The following is a 19,024-nucleotide window of genomic DNA, read 5'->3' on the forward strand; positions in this document are numbered from 1 at the left end:
TTCTGAGTCAAACTATTTTATTGACCAAAAGATGCCTGTGGAAACAGGAGGTGAGTACCCTAAGCCCTCACTCCTTAGTAGTCTGCGTGGTGATGTAGTCCTGGAGAAGTGCCTGCACCTCTGTCCGCCGGCTCATCTTGGTGGCCTTGCCCTGAAAACGGCCTTTCGTCCCTGCTCCTTTGCCTTCCAGGACCTCAGCCACCCTGGGGAACAGAGGTATAGTCAGGGAGACTTTGAGGGAAAAGTCACACACACAAAAAAGGGCAGCTCTGAGTCTTTTTCCAGGGACTGGGGGAGGGATAAGAAGAGTAGATGACTTCTAGGAATGTTTCTTAAAAACACTTGCACATGGCCGGGCGCGGTAGCTCAAGCCTGTAATCCCAGCACTTTGGGAGGCCGAGATGGGCGGATCACAGGGTCAGGAGATTGAGACCATCCTGGCTAATCCGGTGAAACCCCGTCCCTACTAAAAAATACAAAAAACTAGCCGGGCGAGGTGGTGGGCGCCTGTAGTCCCAGCTACTCGGGAGACTGAGGCAGGAGAATGGCGTGAACCCGGGAGGCGGAGCTTGCAGTGAGCTGAGATCCGGCCACTGCACTCCAGCCGGGGCGACAGAGCAAGACTCCATCTCAAAAAAAAAAAAAAAAAAAAAAAAAAAACAACACTTGCACATAGGCTGGGGGCGGTGGCTCACACCTGTAATCCCAGCACTTTGGGAGGCCAAGGCGGGTGGACTACCTGAGGTCAGGACTTCAAGACCAGTCTGACCAATAGGATGAAACCCCGTCTTTACCAAAAATACAAAAATTAGCCGGGTGTGGTGGTATGCGCCGTAATCCCAACTACTCGGGAAGCTGAGACAGGAGAATTGCTTAAACTCGGGAGGCAGAGGTTGCAGTGAGCCAAGATCGTGCCATTGCACTCCAGCCTGGGCAACAAGAGTGAAACTTCGTCTCAAAAAAACACTTGCACATGTGCACGAAGATATATGTACCATGATCACATAAGGCTGAATAACTAAAAATAACATCAGTGTCTATGAATTGGGCTAGATAAATTATGTTAATCTCTAGGGAGCAGGGTGAGCACCTGTAATCCCAGCACTTTGGAAGGCCAAGGCGGGAGGATCACTTGAGGTCAGGAGCTCGAGACCAGACTGGCCAACATGGTAAAACTCTATCTGTACTAAAAATACAAAAAAATTGGCCGGGTGTGGTGGTGTGCACCTGTAATCCCAGTTACTTGAGTGGCTGAGGCAGGAGAATTGCCTAAACCCAGGAGGTGGTAGCTGCAGTGAGCTGAGATTGTGCCACTGCACTCCAGCCTGGGTGACAGAGTGAGACTCCATCTCAAAAAACAAAAACAAACACATTTCATAAAAACAAAAACAAAAACATACATGTGAGATGTGGAGCTAAAAGACCCTCATCTGTCAAACTGGAAATGACGGTAGTAACAATTATCTCTGCTCAGCCCACCTCACATGCCCATGATGTAATTAAATGAGATCGCAGATGTGATGGTCCTTTGAGTCAGTAAAGGAATGTATCTGTAGGATACAGGCTCTACTACATGTGCAAGAGAGTCCACCTAGGATTACCTGGGCCCCAGGGTCTCCACAGACGCAGGTGGCCCTGCCAGTAAGAAGAGTCCAGCACCTTTCTCATCGCCCACGGTTAAGAATAGGAGGGTCTCCTAGGAGGTAAGACAAGGAGATAAGCCCTGATACTTAAGGATGTAGAGTTAACCCCCCTAAACCCTGCACCCTCTTCAATCTTAAGAACAGATTATTTCCCCCTAAACCACCAAGTGACGCTCCTGATGAATGATAATCCCCCTCCACACTGGCCCACTAGGGCCAAGAAACTTTTTGAGAGCAACTACGGGAACTTAGGTGAAACATTAAGAAGGCAGCAGAAGACTGCTGTTCCTGGTTAAGCATACAATGCCTTTCATGGTTTCACTCTCGCAAACTTTTCCCTACCATACGTCCTTTCCCTGCCGCTGCCTAAACCACCAGGTTTCCCTCTGCCTGGCTGCGTCTGCCCCTTGTCTGTCTGATGACCTCTAAGCAGTCTTCAAGGCCCCCTTCCCTGAAACCTCCCTATCCTTCAGGTAATATACTCCTTCACCTCTAGCATTCATCACTCTATCATTCTAAATTATAAATGTCAACACACACATTTGTCCTCCAGACTAGAACATGAGCTCCTTGAGAATCAGTTGTCTATACAGAAGAATTATGAAAAGAGAGATACACAATGCTTTACCCACAGTAGGCATTCCAAAGAAGGGTTTTGGAGTAAATACAAAAGAGAGAGTGGAGCATGGTGGCTCATGCTTGCAGTCCCAACTACTCAGGAGGCTAAAGTGGGAGGATTGCTTGAGCCCAGGAGTTCAAGACTGCAGTGAGCCATAATCACACCACTGCACTCCAGCCTGGGTGACAGAGCAAGACTCTGTCTCTGAAACAAACAAACAAACGAATAAAAAGACAGACCTGGAAATCTCTAGGCTAGAGACCATCAGGAGTGGGAAGAATAAGCCAGAGGAAGAGGAAAATGGATGGGGATGGCTTTCAAAGGGGCTTGCCCACTCCTGTATTCACTTTTTTTTTTTTTTTTGAGACATTCTGTGTTGCCCAGGCTGGAGTGCAGTGGCGCAATCTCAGCTCACTGCAACCTCAGCCTCCTGGGTTCAAGCAATTCTCCTGCCCCAACCTCCCAAGTAGCTGGGTCTACAGGCACCCACCACCACACCCAGCAAATTTTTGTTTTGTTTTGAGACAGAATCTCACGCTGTAGCCCAAGCTAGAGTGCTGTGGCACAATCTCAGCTCACTGCAACCTCCACCTACCGGGCTCAAGAGATTCTCGTACCTCAGCCTCCTGAGTAGCTGGGATTACAGGCGCACGCCACCACGCCTGGCTAAATTTTTATATTTTAGTAGAAATAGGGTTTCACCATGTTGCCCAGGGTGGCCTCAAACTCCTGAGCTCAGGCAATCCACCCGCCTTGGCCTCCCAAAGTGCTGGGATTACAGGCGTGAACCACCATGCCTGGCCTGATTTTTATATTTTTAGTAGAGATGGGGTTTCACCATATTGGCTAGGCTGGTCTCCTGGCCTCAAGCGATCCACCCACCTTGACCTCCCAAAGTGCTGGGATTACATGCATGAGTCACCATGACCAGCCCACTCCTGTATTTCTAATATTGGATCCTCAGGACACATAAACCTGAATGGCTCTGAGGAGCTAGAACTCTGATGAAAAGAGCTCAGAAGCTGATAAACATACAGCCCTAGAAAGAGCAGTAACATAGATCTAGGTCAACACCTAAAACAGAGCTTGGCACAGCTAGTGCTAAGAAAACAGTATTGAATGAATGGCTATTTCCTACTCCTCATGTATTCATGTGGAGGGACTTCAGCTAAGCTAGCGCCCCTCACTTATGTCTCCCTAGGTCTCTATCCAGGCCGGGGTAGAGAATCTCATGCTCCTCTTACCTCTGACCCAATCTCATTGGCAATGATATTCATGAACTCTGAATCACCCTCCTTCCTAAAACAAAGGACACAGACATGAGACCCAGGTTGGAGTGGTGGCTGTGAAACTGCAGGAAGCCTGGCCCCTCCTTCTGAAGCTGGCCTTGCTGCTGCCTATTTGTACACATAAAGTCCCACATCCCTTAGCCAAGAGACAGTACTGGCTGAGAGCCAGCAAGCTGCCCTTCTCAGCCTCTGCAGTTTGGATTCAACCTCCAGGTTTGTCTCTATCTCCCTTAAATAGGATTCACTAGGACAAGCAGAAATCTGTTAGAGAGTAAAGTAAGTAGGGGACAGTCCTAAAGAAAGATACAGGCTGGACGCAATGGCTCACACCTATAATGCCAGCACTTTGGGAGGCCGAGGTGGGCAGATCACTTGAGGTCAGGAGTTCAGAACCAACCTGGCCAACATGGGGAAACCCCATCTCTACTAAAAATACAAAAGTTAGCCTGGTGTGGTGGCACATGCCTGTGATCCCAGCTACTCAGAAGGCTGAAGCACGAGAACTGCTTGAACCCGGGAGGCACAGGGTACAGTGAGCCGAGATCATGCCACTGCACTCCAGACACAGTAAGACTCCACCTCAAAAAACAAAACAAAACAAAACAAAAAAACAGGCCGGGCGCAGTGGCTCAAGCCTGTAATCCCAGCACTTTGGGAGGCTGAGGCAGGCGGATCACGAGGTCAGGAGATCGAGACCATCCTGCCTAACATGGTGAAACCCTGTCTCTACTAAAAAATACAAAAAAACTAGCCAGGCGAGGTGGTGGGCGCCTGTAGTCCCAGCTACTCGGGAGGCTGAGGCAGGAGAATGGCGTGAACCTGGGAGGCGGAGCTTGCAGTGAGCTGAGATCCGGCCACTGCACTCCAGCCTGGGTGACAGAGCAAGACTGTCTCAAAAAAAAAAAATTAAAAAAAAAAAAAAGATACAGAGTTACAGCAAAGATGTTAACATCAAACCCAGGAGGCCTGGTAGGTAACGTATTTCTTTTTTTTAATTTTTTTGAGATGTAGTCTCACTCTGTCGGTCCAGGCTGGAGTACTGTGGCGTGATCTCCGCTCACCACAACCTCTGCCTCCCGGGTTCAAGTGATTCTCCTGCCTCAGCCTCCCAAGTAGCTGGGACTACAGGCATGTACCACCATGCCTGGCTAATTTTTGTACTTTTAGTAGAGAAGGGGTTTCACCATGCTGGCCAGGCTGGTTTCAAACTCCTGACCTTGTAATCCACCCGCCTCAGCCTCCCAAGTGCTGGGATTACAGGCATGAGCCACCGCGCCCGGCCAGTAACATATTTCTTAGGATCTACCCAACCTTGAGAATACCAGTGAGCAATTCACCTCCCACTGTACACTGCATATAGAGAAGACACTGAGCCCTAAGCCCAGCACAGCCCCCATTCCTTGTCTCCAGCTCCTAATTTCTCACCTGTGTAACACGACCACACCTCCCCAGTCTGGGCTGTTCCTGAGGCTATGGGCAATGTGCACAGCCAGGTCTCTGAGCAGATTCAGGTTATTCTGAAATGGATATGGTAACTCAGTAGATAAATGGAAAGGATAACAACAGAGAGTATCAGCTTCCCTCCACCTCATTCTTCCCTCACTCCTACTTTGACAAACTACACATTTGCTTAGGCAGAAGACCAAGTCTGCAGAGCCTATTCTAGGCAGGGCCCATGCCCTCTCTACCCGCCAGGGAATACATCACCTTCTGCAGGATCTTGGTGGAGTTCTGGAGCTTTTTCACTGCTTCCACATGATCCTCTGCTCCACACCTGCAAGAGAAAGGTCAGTGGAAACCTGCGCAGCTTCCCAGTTGTTTCTGATGTTGGGGACATAAATCAGTAACTTCCTTCTTGCTATGGTGCCTCCCTGCAGTCAGGGACCAGGAGATATTCTGAGGAGGTCTCTTAGGCAACTGGGAGAAAATATACGAAGGAATTAACTGTTTTTCGTGGTTCTGATTGACTATCCAAAGCACTTTATCATTTACGATTGCATCTTATCTCCCAGAGGTAAGAGATTATGTCCAAAATCTCAGCAATGGGAGGCAACTGAAGGTACTGAAAGACGCATACTTAAGCAGAGCAGTCAGTGCTTTTTCAGTTCCATGACTTCTCTCCATCCACTTCAGCACCCGGTTCCCAGCCAGAAATATCAGGTTGGTTTTGTTCTTTTTCCCCTTCTCAGTGCCCAGAATCTTAATGACCTACATGAGGCAAGGGGGTAACACACACACACACACACACACGGGCGTGTGCGTAAACCACAGCAGATCCTAGAACCTAAGGCAGGAGAAACCTATCTTTTCCTCAGCTCTGAAACAGTGAAGGGGAGATTTCACTTAGGACTCCTCAATTATCCCCCTCTCCCACTCCCAGCCCCATGTGATCCCCTCTCCCCAATCCCTCTTCTCAGCCACTCCACAGCCCTTCCTCACTTACCTGAAGGTCACTGAGATTGCTCACATGGGTCCCACAGCACATGTTGGAATCAACGCCCTTAATGCTAACAACACGAACGGGCCCAGCATGATCATCCGGCAAACCCCGGCCTCTCACCTGGACTCAAGGAGAGCGGAGGGACTGTCTGAATCTGATGAGGAACGCCTGAAGAACCATTGTGCAGAAGCCACCCCTCTGGCTCTACCCTTACCTGCTCCACCTCAGGATCGTCCAGGCTCAATTCTCGGACATTCACAGGCAGCCGATCTCTGATTTTTTCATTGACGCTCTGCTCAATGGCAGCTACTTGCTCTGTAGTCATAGAGGGGGTGTCCAGCTCAATCGCACTCCGAAATCTCCCTAACTCCCTATCAGAAGTAGAGTGGCCACAGATAATACACCTTACCGAACAAGAAAAGCTGAAAGCTTTTCCTCTAAAAACTGGAACAAGCATACCCTATCACCACTTTTTTTTTTTTTGAGACAGGCTTGCTCTGTCACCCATGCTGCCATTTAGTGGCAATCACAGCTCACCACAGCCTTAATCTCCCTGGCTCAAGCAATTCTCCCACCTCCGCCTCCCTCCCAGTGCTGGGATGGGCCTGCCTACAGTTAGTCTTACGCCTGCCACTCACCATGATGTTGTCTTCAGCTTAAATAGATGGTCAGCAACTGCCGTGATGAGATGCTGCCCTAAGCAAAGAGAGCAAGAAACAGGAGAAAAGTGAGAAGTCCACATACTCCCACAATGATAAAATAGAGCCACAATGATAAAAGCACAGAAATTATCCTTGTTGAAAACCTTCTAAGCACTTGGTAATACACTTTAGATACTTTATTGAAAATCACAATGAGAATTCTGCAAGAGGCCTTGTGATACCATTTCACAGATGAGGAAACTGAAGCCTAGACAGATCAAATAACTTGCCATGGCAATGTAACTTATAAGGGGCTGGACGTGAACTTAAGTTTGTTTTTTTTTTTTTTTTTTTTTTTTTTCAGACAGTTCCATTTTGTTGCCCAGGCTGGAGTGCAGGGGCTCACTGCAGCCTCCACCTCCCAGGATCAAGCGATTCTCGTGCCTCAGCCTCCTGAGTAGCTGGTATTACACACGTGCATCACCGCACCCAGCTAATTTTTCTACTTTTAGTAGAGACGGGGTTTCACCATGTTGGCCAGGCTGGTCTTGAACTCTTGACCTCAAGTGATCCACCCGCCTTGGCCTCCCACAGTGCTGGGATTACAGGTGTGAGCCACCGTGTCCAGTGAACTTAAGTTCCAATATGCAGCATTCATCCATTCAACAAGTACCTACCACATGCAAGGCACAGGGCTTGACATAAGACATACAGCAGCATCCCTGATTGACAAGAGTGACGATGAGAAGAAAGAAGAGGAAGAAGAGGAAGAAAAGGAGAAAGAGGAGGAACTGACTATCAAGGAAGAGGGAACAAGACAGCTAAAGGCCTTCAGGAAGAAAGAAGTAGGGTATGTCAAAGGAATCCAGAGATGACAAGCACAGCCAGGATGTAGCCAGCAAGAGGTGAAGGGGCACCAGATGAGGCTACAGCAGTAGACAAGAGCCACCCAGATACAGCTTGTATGCCATGGTAAAAAGTTTGGCTTTACATGAAGACCTACAGGAAGCCTCTGAAGAGCTTGAAGCAGAGGAGTGACATAATATTTTCACTTTTTAAAATTTATTTCAGCTGGGCGCGGTCGCTCACTCCTGCAATCCCAGCACTTTAGGAGGCCGAGGCAGGTGGATCACGAGGTCAAAAGTTTGAGACCAGCCTGAAACAACATGGTGAAATCCCATCTCTACCAAAAATACAAAAATTAGCCAGGTGTGGTGGCACGAACCTGTAATCCCAGCGACTCAGGAGGCTGAGGCAGGAGAATGGCATGAATCCCAGGGGCGGAGGTTGCAGTGAGCCGAGATTGCACCATGGCACTCCAGCCTAGGCAACAAAGTGAGACTGTCTCAAAAAAAACAAATAAAAATAAAAAATAAAGGCCAGGCATGGTGGCTCACGCCTGTAATCCCAGAACTTTGGGAGGCCGAGGCAGGCGCATCACAACGTCAGGAGATCCAGACCATCCTGGCTAACATGGTAAAACCCTGCCTCTACCAAAAATACAAAAAATTAGCCGGGCGTGGTGGCAGGCGCCTGTAGTCCCAGTTACTCCGGAGGCTGAGGCAGGAGAATGGCATGAACCCCAGAGGCGGAGCTTGCAGTGAGCCGAGATCGGGCCACTGCATTCCAGTCTGGGCAACAAAGTGAGACTCCATCTCAAAAAAATAAATAAACAAATAAATAAGATAAAATAAAATTTATTTCATTTTACATATTCATTTTTATTTATTTTTGGTTTTATTCATTTATTTTATTTATTTATTTTTTTTTTGAGAGAGTCTCACTCTATCGCCCAGGCTGGAGTGCAGTGATGTAATCTCGGCTCACTGCAAACTTTGCCTCCAGGGTTCAAGCGATTCCCCTGCCTCAGCCTCCCAAGTAGGTGGGATTACAGGCACCCGCCACCACACCTGGCTAATTTTTGTATTTTTAGTAGAGTCGGGGTTTCACCATGTTGGTCAGGTTGGTCTCAAACTCCTGACCTCAGGTGATCCGCCCACCTCAGCCTCCCAAAGTGCTGGGATTACAGGCATGAGCTACCGCGCTCAGCCTGTTTTTATTTCTCTTGTTTACATTTCCACTTCAAGTTATATTTATTTATGACGGGTGCAGTGGCTTATGCCTGTAATCCCAGCACTCTGGGAAGCCGAGGCGAGCAGATCACAAGGTCAGGAGTTCAAGACCAGCCTGGCCAACATGGTGAACCCCCATCTCTACTAAAAATACAAAAATTAGCCAGACGTGGTGGTGCATACCTGTAATCCCAGCTACTCAGGGGGCTGAGGCAGGAGAATCACTTGAACTCAGGAGAAGGAGATTGCAGTGATCCAAGACTGTGCCACTGCACGCCAGCCTAGGCAACAGAGCGAGACTGTGTCTCAAAAAAAAAAAATTATTATTTTATTTATTATTTTGAGATGGAGTCTTGCTCTGTTGCCCAGGCTGGCATGCAGTGGTGCCATCTCAGCTCACTGCCACCTCTGGCTCCAGGGTTCAAGCAATTATCCTGCCTCAGCCTCCCAAGTAGCCGGAACTTGGGTGGAGACAGAGTGAATGTGAGGCAATCAATTAGGAAACTGTTAGAGAGGTTCAGGGTGAAGACAGTTAGGCACTGGGACTAGGATGACAGTGACCATGGAAAGAAGTGGACAGACTTAGAAAACAAACCAACAGGCCGGGCAGGGTAGCTCATAACTGTAATCCCAGCACTTTGGGAGGCTGAGGTAGGCAGATCATCTGAGGTCAAGAGCTCAAGACCAGCCCGACCAACACGGTGAAACACCATCTCTACTAAAAATACAAAATTAGTCAGGCATGGTGGTGGGTGCCTATAATCCCAGCTACTCAGGAGGCTGAGGCAGGAGAATCGCTTGAACCCAGGAGGCAAAGGTTGCAGTGAGCCGAGATTGTGCCACTGCACTCCAGCCTGGGCGACAGAGTGAAACTCTGTCAAAAAAAAAAAAAAAAGAAAAGAAAAGAAACCAACAGGACTCAGTGACTGGCTGGCTATCTACGCCTGAAGAGGTATCTGGAACGACTTCCAGAACTTGAGTGACTAGGTGTATCCTGATGCCCTGCAATGAACACACAGGATGCTAATGAAAGACCGGGACGGAGGGCAATGAACACACAGGATGCTAATGAAAGACCGGGAGGGAGGGGAAGGCTTTTTGTTTCATTTCGGACATTTTGAGTTTGAAAGGTTGTGAGACATCCAGATGGAGATATCAAGTGGGAAGCTGATAATACCTAAATCCAGCAATTATTCTAATACTTTTTTTTACTTCAATTGTTCATGTTGCTGTTATAATATTTAGCATATCCTTCCTGAATTACAGCTGATTCTGAATAGTCTGTCTCTTCCAAAAGGTTAACTCCTAGAGAACCCAAACTACGTCTCAGTCATCATGGCATCCCCATACATGGCAACTGCCCTGGTGTTATGTCCCCCATCCCAGCCTTTACCTGAATGCTGCTGCATGTGGTCAAACCTCCGCTCCCAGTCTACCCGAACCAGAACCTGGCTTCCTGGATCCAGGGGTGTCTGTGTGAAATGATTAGCCTGCTCCCCGCGGCGAGTCACTCTCAGCACAGAGATGCCATTGATTGTACCACGGTCATCAGGCTGATGGAAATAAGTAAACATAATCAATGGCAAGGCAGGGCTCACCCTAACTCCTAGGTACAAAGACTCTCTAGGGTGAGAGACAGACCCAGAATTTGGGCTCCCTAAGAGAGATGGAGAAAGCAATGCCAAATGAGATGAGTCCACTTTGTTCCATGAGAGGATTCTCAGTCCTTTTCATTCTAAACACCTACGTGTTGTGATCTTCAGAATAACAGAATTTAAAAAAGAGACTGTAACTATAGCAACAAAAATTTTAGCAAAACTCAAAGAACCTTAATCCTCAACTCTCATTGCCTTAGTCTAGATTCTTTAGTAGTCTCTAAAATGATCTGATTTGGGCCAGGCGCGGTGGCTCACGCCGGTAATCCCAGCACTTTGGGAGGCCAAGGCGGGCAGATCACGAGGTCAGGAGATCGAGACCATCCTGCCTAACACAGTGAATCCCCGTCTCTACTAAAAATACAAAAAAATTAGCCGGGCGTGGTGGCGGGCGCCTGTAGTCCCAGCTACTCAGGAGGCTGAGGCAGGAGAATGGCGTGAACCTGGGAGGCGGAGCTTGCAGTGAGCCAAGAACGTGCCACTGCACTCCAGCCTGGGCGACAGAGCGAGACTCCATCTCAAAAAACTAAAAAATAAAAAAATAAAAAATGACCTGATTTTTTCTCCCTCCCTCCACTCCATCCTCTTGCAGTGCTACTAGAATTAGATTCAAAAATGTTCATTTAGTCTGGGCATGGTGGCTTATTCCTGTAATCCCACCACTTTGTGAGGCCAAGGCAGGAGTATCGCTTAAGATCAGACTGGACAACATAGTGAGATCCCACCTCTATGAAAAATAAAAAATGAGCCGGGCGCGGTGGCTCATGCCTGTAATCCCAGCACTTTGGGAGGCCGAGGTGGGCGGATCACAAGGTCAGGAGATCGAGACCACGGTGAAACCCCGTCTCTACTAAAAATACAAAAAATTAGCCGGGCGCGGTTGTGGGCGCCTGTAGTCCCAGCTACTCGGGAGGCTGAGACAGGAGAATGGCGTGAACCCGGGAGGCGGAGCTTGCAGTGAGCCGAGATCGCGCCACTGCACTCCAGCCTGGGCAACAGAGCGAGACTCCGTCTCAAAAAATAAATAAATAAATAAATAAATAAATAAATAAATAAATAAATAAAAAATGAGCTGGCCATGATACTACCTGCTACTTGGGAGGCTGAGGTGGGAGAATCACTTGAGCCCAAAAGGTTGAGGCTGCGGTGTGCTATGATTGCGCCACTGCACTCCAGCCTGGGTGACAGAGTGAGATACTGTCTCATTAAAAGAAAAAAAAAAAAAGGGCCGAGTGCAGTGGCTCACACCTGTAATCCCAGTACTTTGAAAGGTCAAGGCAGGCAGGTCACAAGGTCAGGAGATTCAGACCATCCTGGCCAACATGGTGAAACCCCATCTCTACTAAAATACAAAAAATTAACCGGGCATGGTGGTGCGCACCTGTAGTCCCAGTTACTTGGGAGACTGAGGCAGGGGAATCGCTTGAACCTGGCAGACAGAGACTGCAGTGAGCTGAAATCATGCTGCTGCACTCCAGCCTGGCAACAGAGCAAGACACTGTCTTAAAAAAAAAAAAAAAAAAGTTCATTTAAAACAGTTTCAAGTGCCAACTGCTTATAAAAGACTGTGCCAGCCCCAGAATACAATGTAAACAAGATATGGTGCCTCATGGAACTTAAGAGTCTAGAGAACAGAGGCTGGAAAACAGACACTTGCAATATGACCTATAACATGCCATAACATGAAAAAGTATATGATGTTAGAGAACCTCAAAGGAAAGAGACCTAACAGTCTTGGGGAATCAAAAAAGACTTCCTGAAAGAAATGCTGCCTAAAATGAGACCTTCTATGGATACTTGAGGTCACAGGTTTTCCTTCAGCAGATCAGGGAACTCTTCACATTGGGAAAATCACCATAATAATGACTGACATGAAATTAGAACTTTCTCAGTACCAAGTCTGCTCAACATGTTCTCTCATGTCACTTATTTGCTTAAGAACCTGCATGTAGGCCGGGCGCGGTGGCTAAAGCCTGTAATCCCAGCACTTTGGGAGGCCGAGGCGGGTGGATCACGAGGTCAGGAGATCGAGACCATCCTGGCTAACATGGTGAAACCCCATCTCTACTAAAAATACAAAAAACTACCCGGGCATGGTGGCAGGCGCCTGTAGTCCCAGCTACTCAGAGGCTGAGGCGGGAGAATGGCGTGAACCTGGGAGGTGGAGTTTGTAGTGAGCCGAGATCACGCCACTGCACTCCAGCCTGGGCGACACAGCGAGACTCCGTCTCAAAAAAAAAAAGAACCTGCATGGAGGCTAGGGCAGTGGCTCACACCTGTAGGCCCAGCACTTTGGGAGGCCAAGGTGGGAGGACAGTTTGAGGCCAGGAGTTCAAGATAAGCCTGGGCAATAAAGCGAGACCTCATCTCTACAAAAAATCAGCCAAGCATGTTGGTTGTGCGCCTGTAGTCCCCACTACTGGAGAGGCTAAAACAGGAGGATTGCTTGAGTCTGGGAGTTCCAGGCAGCAGCGAGCTAGGATCAGGCCACTGCACTCCAGCCTGGGTGATATAGTAAGATCCTGTCTCTTAAAAATAAAAAAGAAAGAAAATAACCTGCATGGTACACTGCAGTTTCCTGAATGAAACCCACACACCTTAATACACCTTTTTTTTTTTTTCTTTTGAGACGCAGTCTTGCTCTGTCCCCCACGCTGAAGTGCAGTGGCACAATCTTAGCTCACTGCAACATCAGTCTCCCTATTCAAGTGATTCTCATGCCTCGGCCTCCCGAGTAGCTGGGACTACAGGCACCTGCCAGTATGCCTGGTTAATTTTTAGTACAGACAAGGTTTCATCATGTTGGTCAGGCTACTCGGGAGGCTGAGGCAGGAGAATCACTTGAACCCAGGAGGCAGAGGCTGCAGTGAGCCGAGATCATGCCACTGTGCTCCAGCTTGAGATTCTGTCTCAAAAAAAAAAGAAAGAAAGAAAGAAAGAGAAGCCTTTCTCATAATGCCCACCTTTGTTGTTATTATCCTCCTCTTCCACGTTCACAATGTACCCCACTTGCGCTCATGCTGTACCTAGTCCTCATCACAGCACTGATAAGTATGCTCTCTGCTGTACTACTGGAACCCGTCTATCTCACCTGAACTCCTTCAGGAACATCTTTTTCAGTCCCTAACAAACACCCGAAGCTAATTCCTTCCTTGGGGCCTTTGTACCCGCTATCCTATCTGCCTGAATACGCCCCCTTCCCCCAGCACCACTAGATAATTGCAAAGACTCACCCCCTCACTTCGTTTAGGCCTCTACTGAAGTAAATTACCCTTCATCTAGACAAGTAACCCATCACTCTCTTTCCCTTTACTTGGTTTTTATTTATTACTTATACTTAGCACACACAGTTGTCTTCAATCAACATTCCACGTATATAACGGCACCGTGTTGTTTACCGGTTATCCTTACAGCCTGGAATAATATCTAGCACAGGTTAAGTCTAGATAAGCATTTGCTGATAAATACTTATTGAATGAATAACAAAATGAATTAACCTAAGGCTCATCTGAATTCATTATGGCTGAGAAAAAAGGGGCAGGAGAGCATTTCCTGCCTGAGCACAAAGAAATTTGGGGCTTCCTGAGAAGAGATTGGCTTGGTACCTGTCCCCCGCCCTCAGGGAAAAGCAGTGTGTCTTCCAGCACCACGTGGAAACCGCTCAGCACTTTCTTGCCGTTGCTCCCTTCAGTCTGCAGCTCCGCGGGACGACAGGAGACCACGGTGGTGGTGAACTGAAGGGAAAGGAATGAGAGAATAAGCCCCGACCCCAGCCCCAGCCCTCTCCACACCGGGACTGAATCCCTCCACGTGGCACCCTCTTCCCCAAACCGCCTTGCCGGCCGGGCAGTCTCAAGTGCCTCGCCCGTGACGCCGTACCTCTCGAGCATAGCTGTCACGCTGACACCGGAACGCCATACCTGCAGGCGCGGAGAGAGGTGCACGCGCAGGGAAGCCTGGGAGCGAACGGAGAGCGACGTGGGACAAACGTCATTAAGGGAGCGTGTCTGCGCAGAAGCAGGAGGGTAAAGAATGGAATGCGGTTTGGATAAATTTACTGAAAACGCGAATTGCATATTTGCTGGGTTGCTTAACGACTGTTCTAAGGCTTTACAAAGGACAAGACCAGGAGGAAAAAAACAAACAAACAAACAAAATAAACGCGGCCCGGACAAGGCACGTGGTTTAGCGAGCCACTTTGGGCCCCAGGGATGTAAGTATTCCCAAATGCATAGAGGCGGGTACGGGACTGGCATGGTTACTGAGCAGCGCTGCCCAGTAGAAATAGAAAGCAAGGGGCTGGAGGAGGTGGCTCACGCCTGTAATCCCTGCATTTTGGGAGGTCGAGGCGGGTGGATCACCTCAGGCCTGGAGTTCGAGACTAGACTGGACAACATAGCGAAACCCTGCCTCTCGGCCGGGCATGGTGGCTCACGCCTGTAATCCCAGCACTTTGGGAGGCCAAGGCTGCCACCTGAGGTTGGGAGTTCGAGACCGGCCTGACCAACATGGAGAAACCCTGTCTCTACTAAAAATACAAAATTAGCCGGGTGTGGTGGTGCATGCCTGTAATCCCAGCTACTTGGGAAGCCAAGACAGGAGAATCACTTGAACCCAGGAGGCAGAGGTGACGTTGAGCCGAGATCACGCCATTGCACTCCAGCCTGGACAACAAGAGCAAAACTCTGTCTCAAAAAAAAAAAAAAAGAAAGAAAGAAAGAAACCCTTGGCTGGGAACGTTGGCTCACGCCTGTAATCCCAGCATTTTGGGAGGCCGAGGCAGGCGGATCACGAGGTCAGGAGATCGAGACTATCCTGGATAACATGGTGAAACCCCGTCTTTACTAAAAATACAAAAAATTAGCCAGGCGTGGTGGCGGGTGCCTGTAGTCCCAGCTACTCCGGAGGCTGAGGCAGGAGAATGGCGGGAACCTGGGAGGCGGAGCTTGCAGGGAGCTGAGATCGTGCCACTCCATTACAGCCTGGGCAGCAGAGCGAGACTCCGTCTCAAAAAAAAAAAAAAAAAAAAAAAAAAAAAAAAAAAAACCTGTCTCTACTAAAAATACAAAAATTAGCCGGGCGTGGTGGCGGGCACATGTAATCCCAGATACTCGCGAGGCTGACGCGGGAGAATCGCTGGAACCGGGAGGCGGGGTTGCAGTGAGCAGAGATTGCACCACTGCATTCCAGCCTGAGCGACAGAGCAAGACTCTGTCTCAATTAAAAAAAAAAAAAAAAGTAAGGCCGGTCACGGTGGCTCACGCCTGTAATCCCAGCACTTTGGGAGGCCGAGGCAGGCAGATCACGAGGTCAGGAGATTGAGACCATCCTGGCTAACATGGTGAAATCCCGTCTCTACTAAAAATACAAAAAAAATAGCGGGCATGGTGGCGGGCGCCTGTAGTCCCAGCTCCTGGGGAGGCTGAGGCAGGAGCATGGCGTGAACCTGGGAGGTGGAGCTTGCAGTGAGTGGAGATCGAGCCACTGCACTCCAGCCTGGGTGACAGAGCGAGACTCCGTCTCAAAAAAAAAAAAAAAAAGTAAACAATTTGGCCAGCCTGGCCAACATGGTGAAACCCCGTCTCTACTAAAAATACAAAAACATTAGCCAGGCGTGGTGGCACGTGCCTATATAATCCCAGCTACTTGAGAGGCTGAGGCGAGAGAATCACTTTAACCCGAGAGGGGGGAGACTGCAGTGAGCCAAAATCGCGCCACTGCACTCCAGCCTGGCGAATTCAGCGAGACTCCGTCTCAAAAAAAATTAATTTAATTAAAAAAAAAATAGTTTGGGCAGGACACAGTGGCTCACATCTGTAATCCCGGCAGTTTGGGAGGCCAAGGTGCCTGGATCAGATGAGGCCAGAAGTTCGATAGCAGCCTGGCCAACATGGCAAAACCCTGTATCTACTAAAAATACAAAAATTAGCTCAGTGTGGTGGCGGGCGCCTGTAATCCCAGCTACTTAGGAGGCTGAAGCTGGAGAATCGCTTGAACCTGGGAGGCAGAGGTTGCTGTTGGCTGAGATCACCATACTGCACTCCAGCTTGGCTGACAGAGGGAGACTACATCTCAAAAAAAAAAAAAAAAAAAAAAAGCAAATTAAACCAGGTACTAATTTGTATCTTGTCAAATATCTGAAACCTTTTAGAGAATGGAACACTCAATGTTCAAGGGGTGAGAATTGGTACAATTTCATCAAAGAGCAACTTGGTAACAGCTATCAAAATGTTTAAATGTATTTTATCTACTCTTTGACTTAGCAATTCTACTTCTAGAAATGTACCCTACAGATATGCTGGCAAAAATACGTGAAGATCCACATTTTCAAATGTTGATGGCAACATTGTTTGAATATGGTAAAAGACCGTTGGTCAAGTTGGTCGTGGTGGTTCATGCCTGTGATCCCAGCACTTTGGGAGGCCAAGGCAGGTGGATCAGGAGTTCTAGACCAGCCTGGCCAACATGGTAAAACCCCGTCTCTACTAAAAATACAAAAATTAGCCGGGCGTGGTGGCAGGCGCCTGTAATCTCAGCTACTAGGGGGACCAAGACAGGAGAATCGTTTGAACCCGGGATGCGGAGGTTGCAGTGAGCCAAGATCGCGCCATCGCACTCCAGCCTGCGGGGGACAAGAGTGAGACTTTGTCTCAAAAAAAAAGAAAAAGAAAGAAAGAAAATGGTAAAAGACTAACGACCTAAAATGGTAAAAGACTAACAACCTACATGTCCCTCAATAAGGAACCTGTGAAATTATGAAAAATACATTCAATGGAATACCATGTAGCCATGAAAAAAAATGAGTTAGATCTATATGTTCTGAGTTGTAAAGATCTCCCATATATATTAAATGAAAAAGGGCACAGTGCAAGATACGGATGGTATGATTCCAGTTGTGTACACACACAGACACACACATCACATTTGCTAATTATGATTAAGTTTTAATAATATACTGCATATAAATAATACATACTATATATGTTTATGTTCCATGTTATATATTGTTTTGTATATTATATAGTTATACCTTAGAACTATGTAGTATAAAATAAATTATAGGTATTATAGTATTTGTAATGCAGTATGGGGCCAGGGATGGTAGCTCAGGCCTATAATCCCAGCATTTTGGGAGACTGAGGCAGGAGGCTTACGGCCAGGAGTTCGAGAGCAGCCTGGGCAACATAGCAAGATTATATCTTTTTTTTTTTTTTTTTTTTTGAGACGGAGTCTCACTGTGTGGCCCAGGCTAGAGTGCAGTGGCCCGATCTCGGCTCACTGCAAGCTCCACCTCCCGGGTTCGCCATTCTCCCGCCTCAGCCTCCGAGTAGCTGGGACTACAGGCGCCCGCCACCACGCCCGGCTAGTTTTTTGTATTTTTTTTAGTAGAGACGGGGTTTCACCATGTTAGCCAGGATGGTCTCGATCTCCTGACCTCGTGATCCACCCGCCTCGGCCTCCCAAAGTGCTGGGATTACAGGCTTGAGCCACCGCGCCCGGCCAGCAAGATTATATCTCTACAAAAAATATACATATATCATATATAACATGTTTTTTATATATTATATATAATATATAACATGTTTTTATATATTATGTTATATATATAATATATAACACATATATAACATATATTATATATATAAAACATATAATATATATATGGGGTTTTTTTTTGAGATGGAGTTTCGCTCTTGTTGCCCTGGCTGGAGTGCAATGGCGTGATCTCGGCTCACAGCAACCTCCGCCTCCCGGGTTCAAGCCATTCTCCTGCCTCAGCCTCTGGAGCAGCTGGGATTACAGGCATGAGCCACCATGCCTGGCTAATTTTGTATTTTTAGTAGAGACAGGGTTTCTCCATGTTGGTCAGGCTGGTCTCAAACTCCCAACCTCAGGTGATCCACCCACCTCAGCCTCCCAAAGTGCTGGGATTACAAGCGTGAGCCACTGTGCCCAGCCTACAAAAATATTTTTTAACTTAGTAAGGTGCGGTGTAGTCCTAGCTACCCAGGAGGCTGAGGCAGGAGGATTACTTGAGCCCAGGATGTCAAGGCTCCAGTGAATAATGAATGTACCACTGTATTCCAGCCTGGGCAAGAAAGCAAGACTTTATCTCAAACATAAATAAATAAAGTTTACTTTTAAAGTAAATCCTAATAGTTTACCATGAGTTCAAGAGCAAAGTCTGTAGGCAATGCATTTATTTTGTTTAAGTTATAGTCAGTTGTACATATTAGGCACTCAAAAAATATTTATGGACAAATGGAATAGCTGTTGAATGGACAAATAAACATAGACATTAACTAGAGTAACAATCAGTTTTAAAAATATAAAGAGGGCCGGGTGTGGTGGCTCACACATGTAATCCTAGCACTTTGGGAGGCTGAGGTGGGTGGATCACTTGAGGTTAGCAGTTCAAGACCAGCCTGGCCAACATGGTGAAACCCCATCTCGGGTGAAAAATACAAAAATTAGCTGAGTCTGGTGGTGCACGTCTGTAGTCCCAGCTACTTGGGAGGCTGAGGCAGGAGAATTGCTTGAATCCGGAAGGCGGAGGTTGCAGTGAGCTGAGATCATGCCGCTGCACTCCAGCCTGGGCAACAGAGCAAGACTCCATCTTGGGGGAAAAAAAAAAGTATAAAGAGATTTCTAGAGTGTGCAGGAA

At 47.8% G+C, this 19,024-nt stretch overlaps 1 protein-coding gene across 3 annotated transcripts; it reads right to left on the reverse strand.

Annotated features, from left to right (window-relative positions):
* Nucleotides 1-14,384, reverse strand: LOC105472084 (alanyl-tRNA synthetase domain containing 1). Of its 3 annotated transcripts, XM_011725030.2 has the most exons (12): nucleotides 14,239-14,384; nucleotides 13,965-14,093; nucleotides 10,098-10,257; nucleotides 6,630-6,687; nucleotides 6,206-6,362; nucleotides 5,995-6,111; nucleotides 5,629-5,759; nucleotides 5,259-5,325; nucleotides 4,977-5,068; nucleotides 3,507-3,561; nucleotides 1,602-1,696; nucleotides 1-203 (listed from the first exon to the last, which is right to left on the reverse strand). In XM_011725030.2, the coding sequence occupies exons 1-12, from the start codon at nucleotides 14,275-14,277 to the stop codon at nucleotides 68-70; spliced, it is 1,236 nt and encodes a 411-aa protein (XP_011723332.2). In that variant the 5' UTR covers nucleotides 14,278-14,384; the 3' UTR covers nucleotides 1-67. The 3 variants fall into 3 exon arrangements, with proteins under 3 accessions (XP_011723332.2, XP_070939290.1, XP_011723333.2); XM_071083189.1 differs by lacking the exon at nucleotides 1,602-1,696; XM_011725031.2 differs by lacking the exons at nucleotides 1,602-1,696; nucleotides 3,507-3,561.
* Between the last annotated feature and the right edge of the window lie 4,640 nt (nucleotides 14,385-19,024).

This window comes from Macaca nemestrina, chromosome 17 (assembly GCF_043159975.1).
Source record: "Macaca nemestrina isolate mMacNem1 chromosome 17, mMacNem.hap1, whole genome shotgun sequence".
In the NCBI taxonomy this organism is placed as follows: Eukaryota; Metazoa; Chordata; class Mammalia; order Primates; family Cercopithecidae; genus Macaca; species Macaca nemestrina.

Bases quoted from the DNA above. Each gene is read 5' to 3' on its own strand.
- LOC105472084 (XM_011725030.2), bottom strand. From the start codon at position 14,277: ATGGCGTTCCGGTGTCAGCGTGACAGCTATGCTCGAGAG. The intron at 6,112-6,205 runs GTAAGGGTAGAG...CCTTGAGTCCAG, and splicing joins ACGATCCTGAGGTGGAGCAG to GTGAGAGGCCGGGGTTTGCC. The intron at 5,069-5,258 runs GTGATGTATTCC...TATCCATTTCAG, and splicing joins CCACCAAGATCCTGCAGAAG to AATAACCTGAATCTGCTCAG.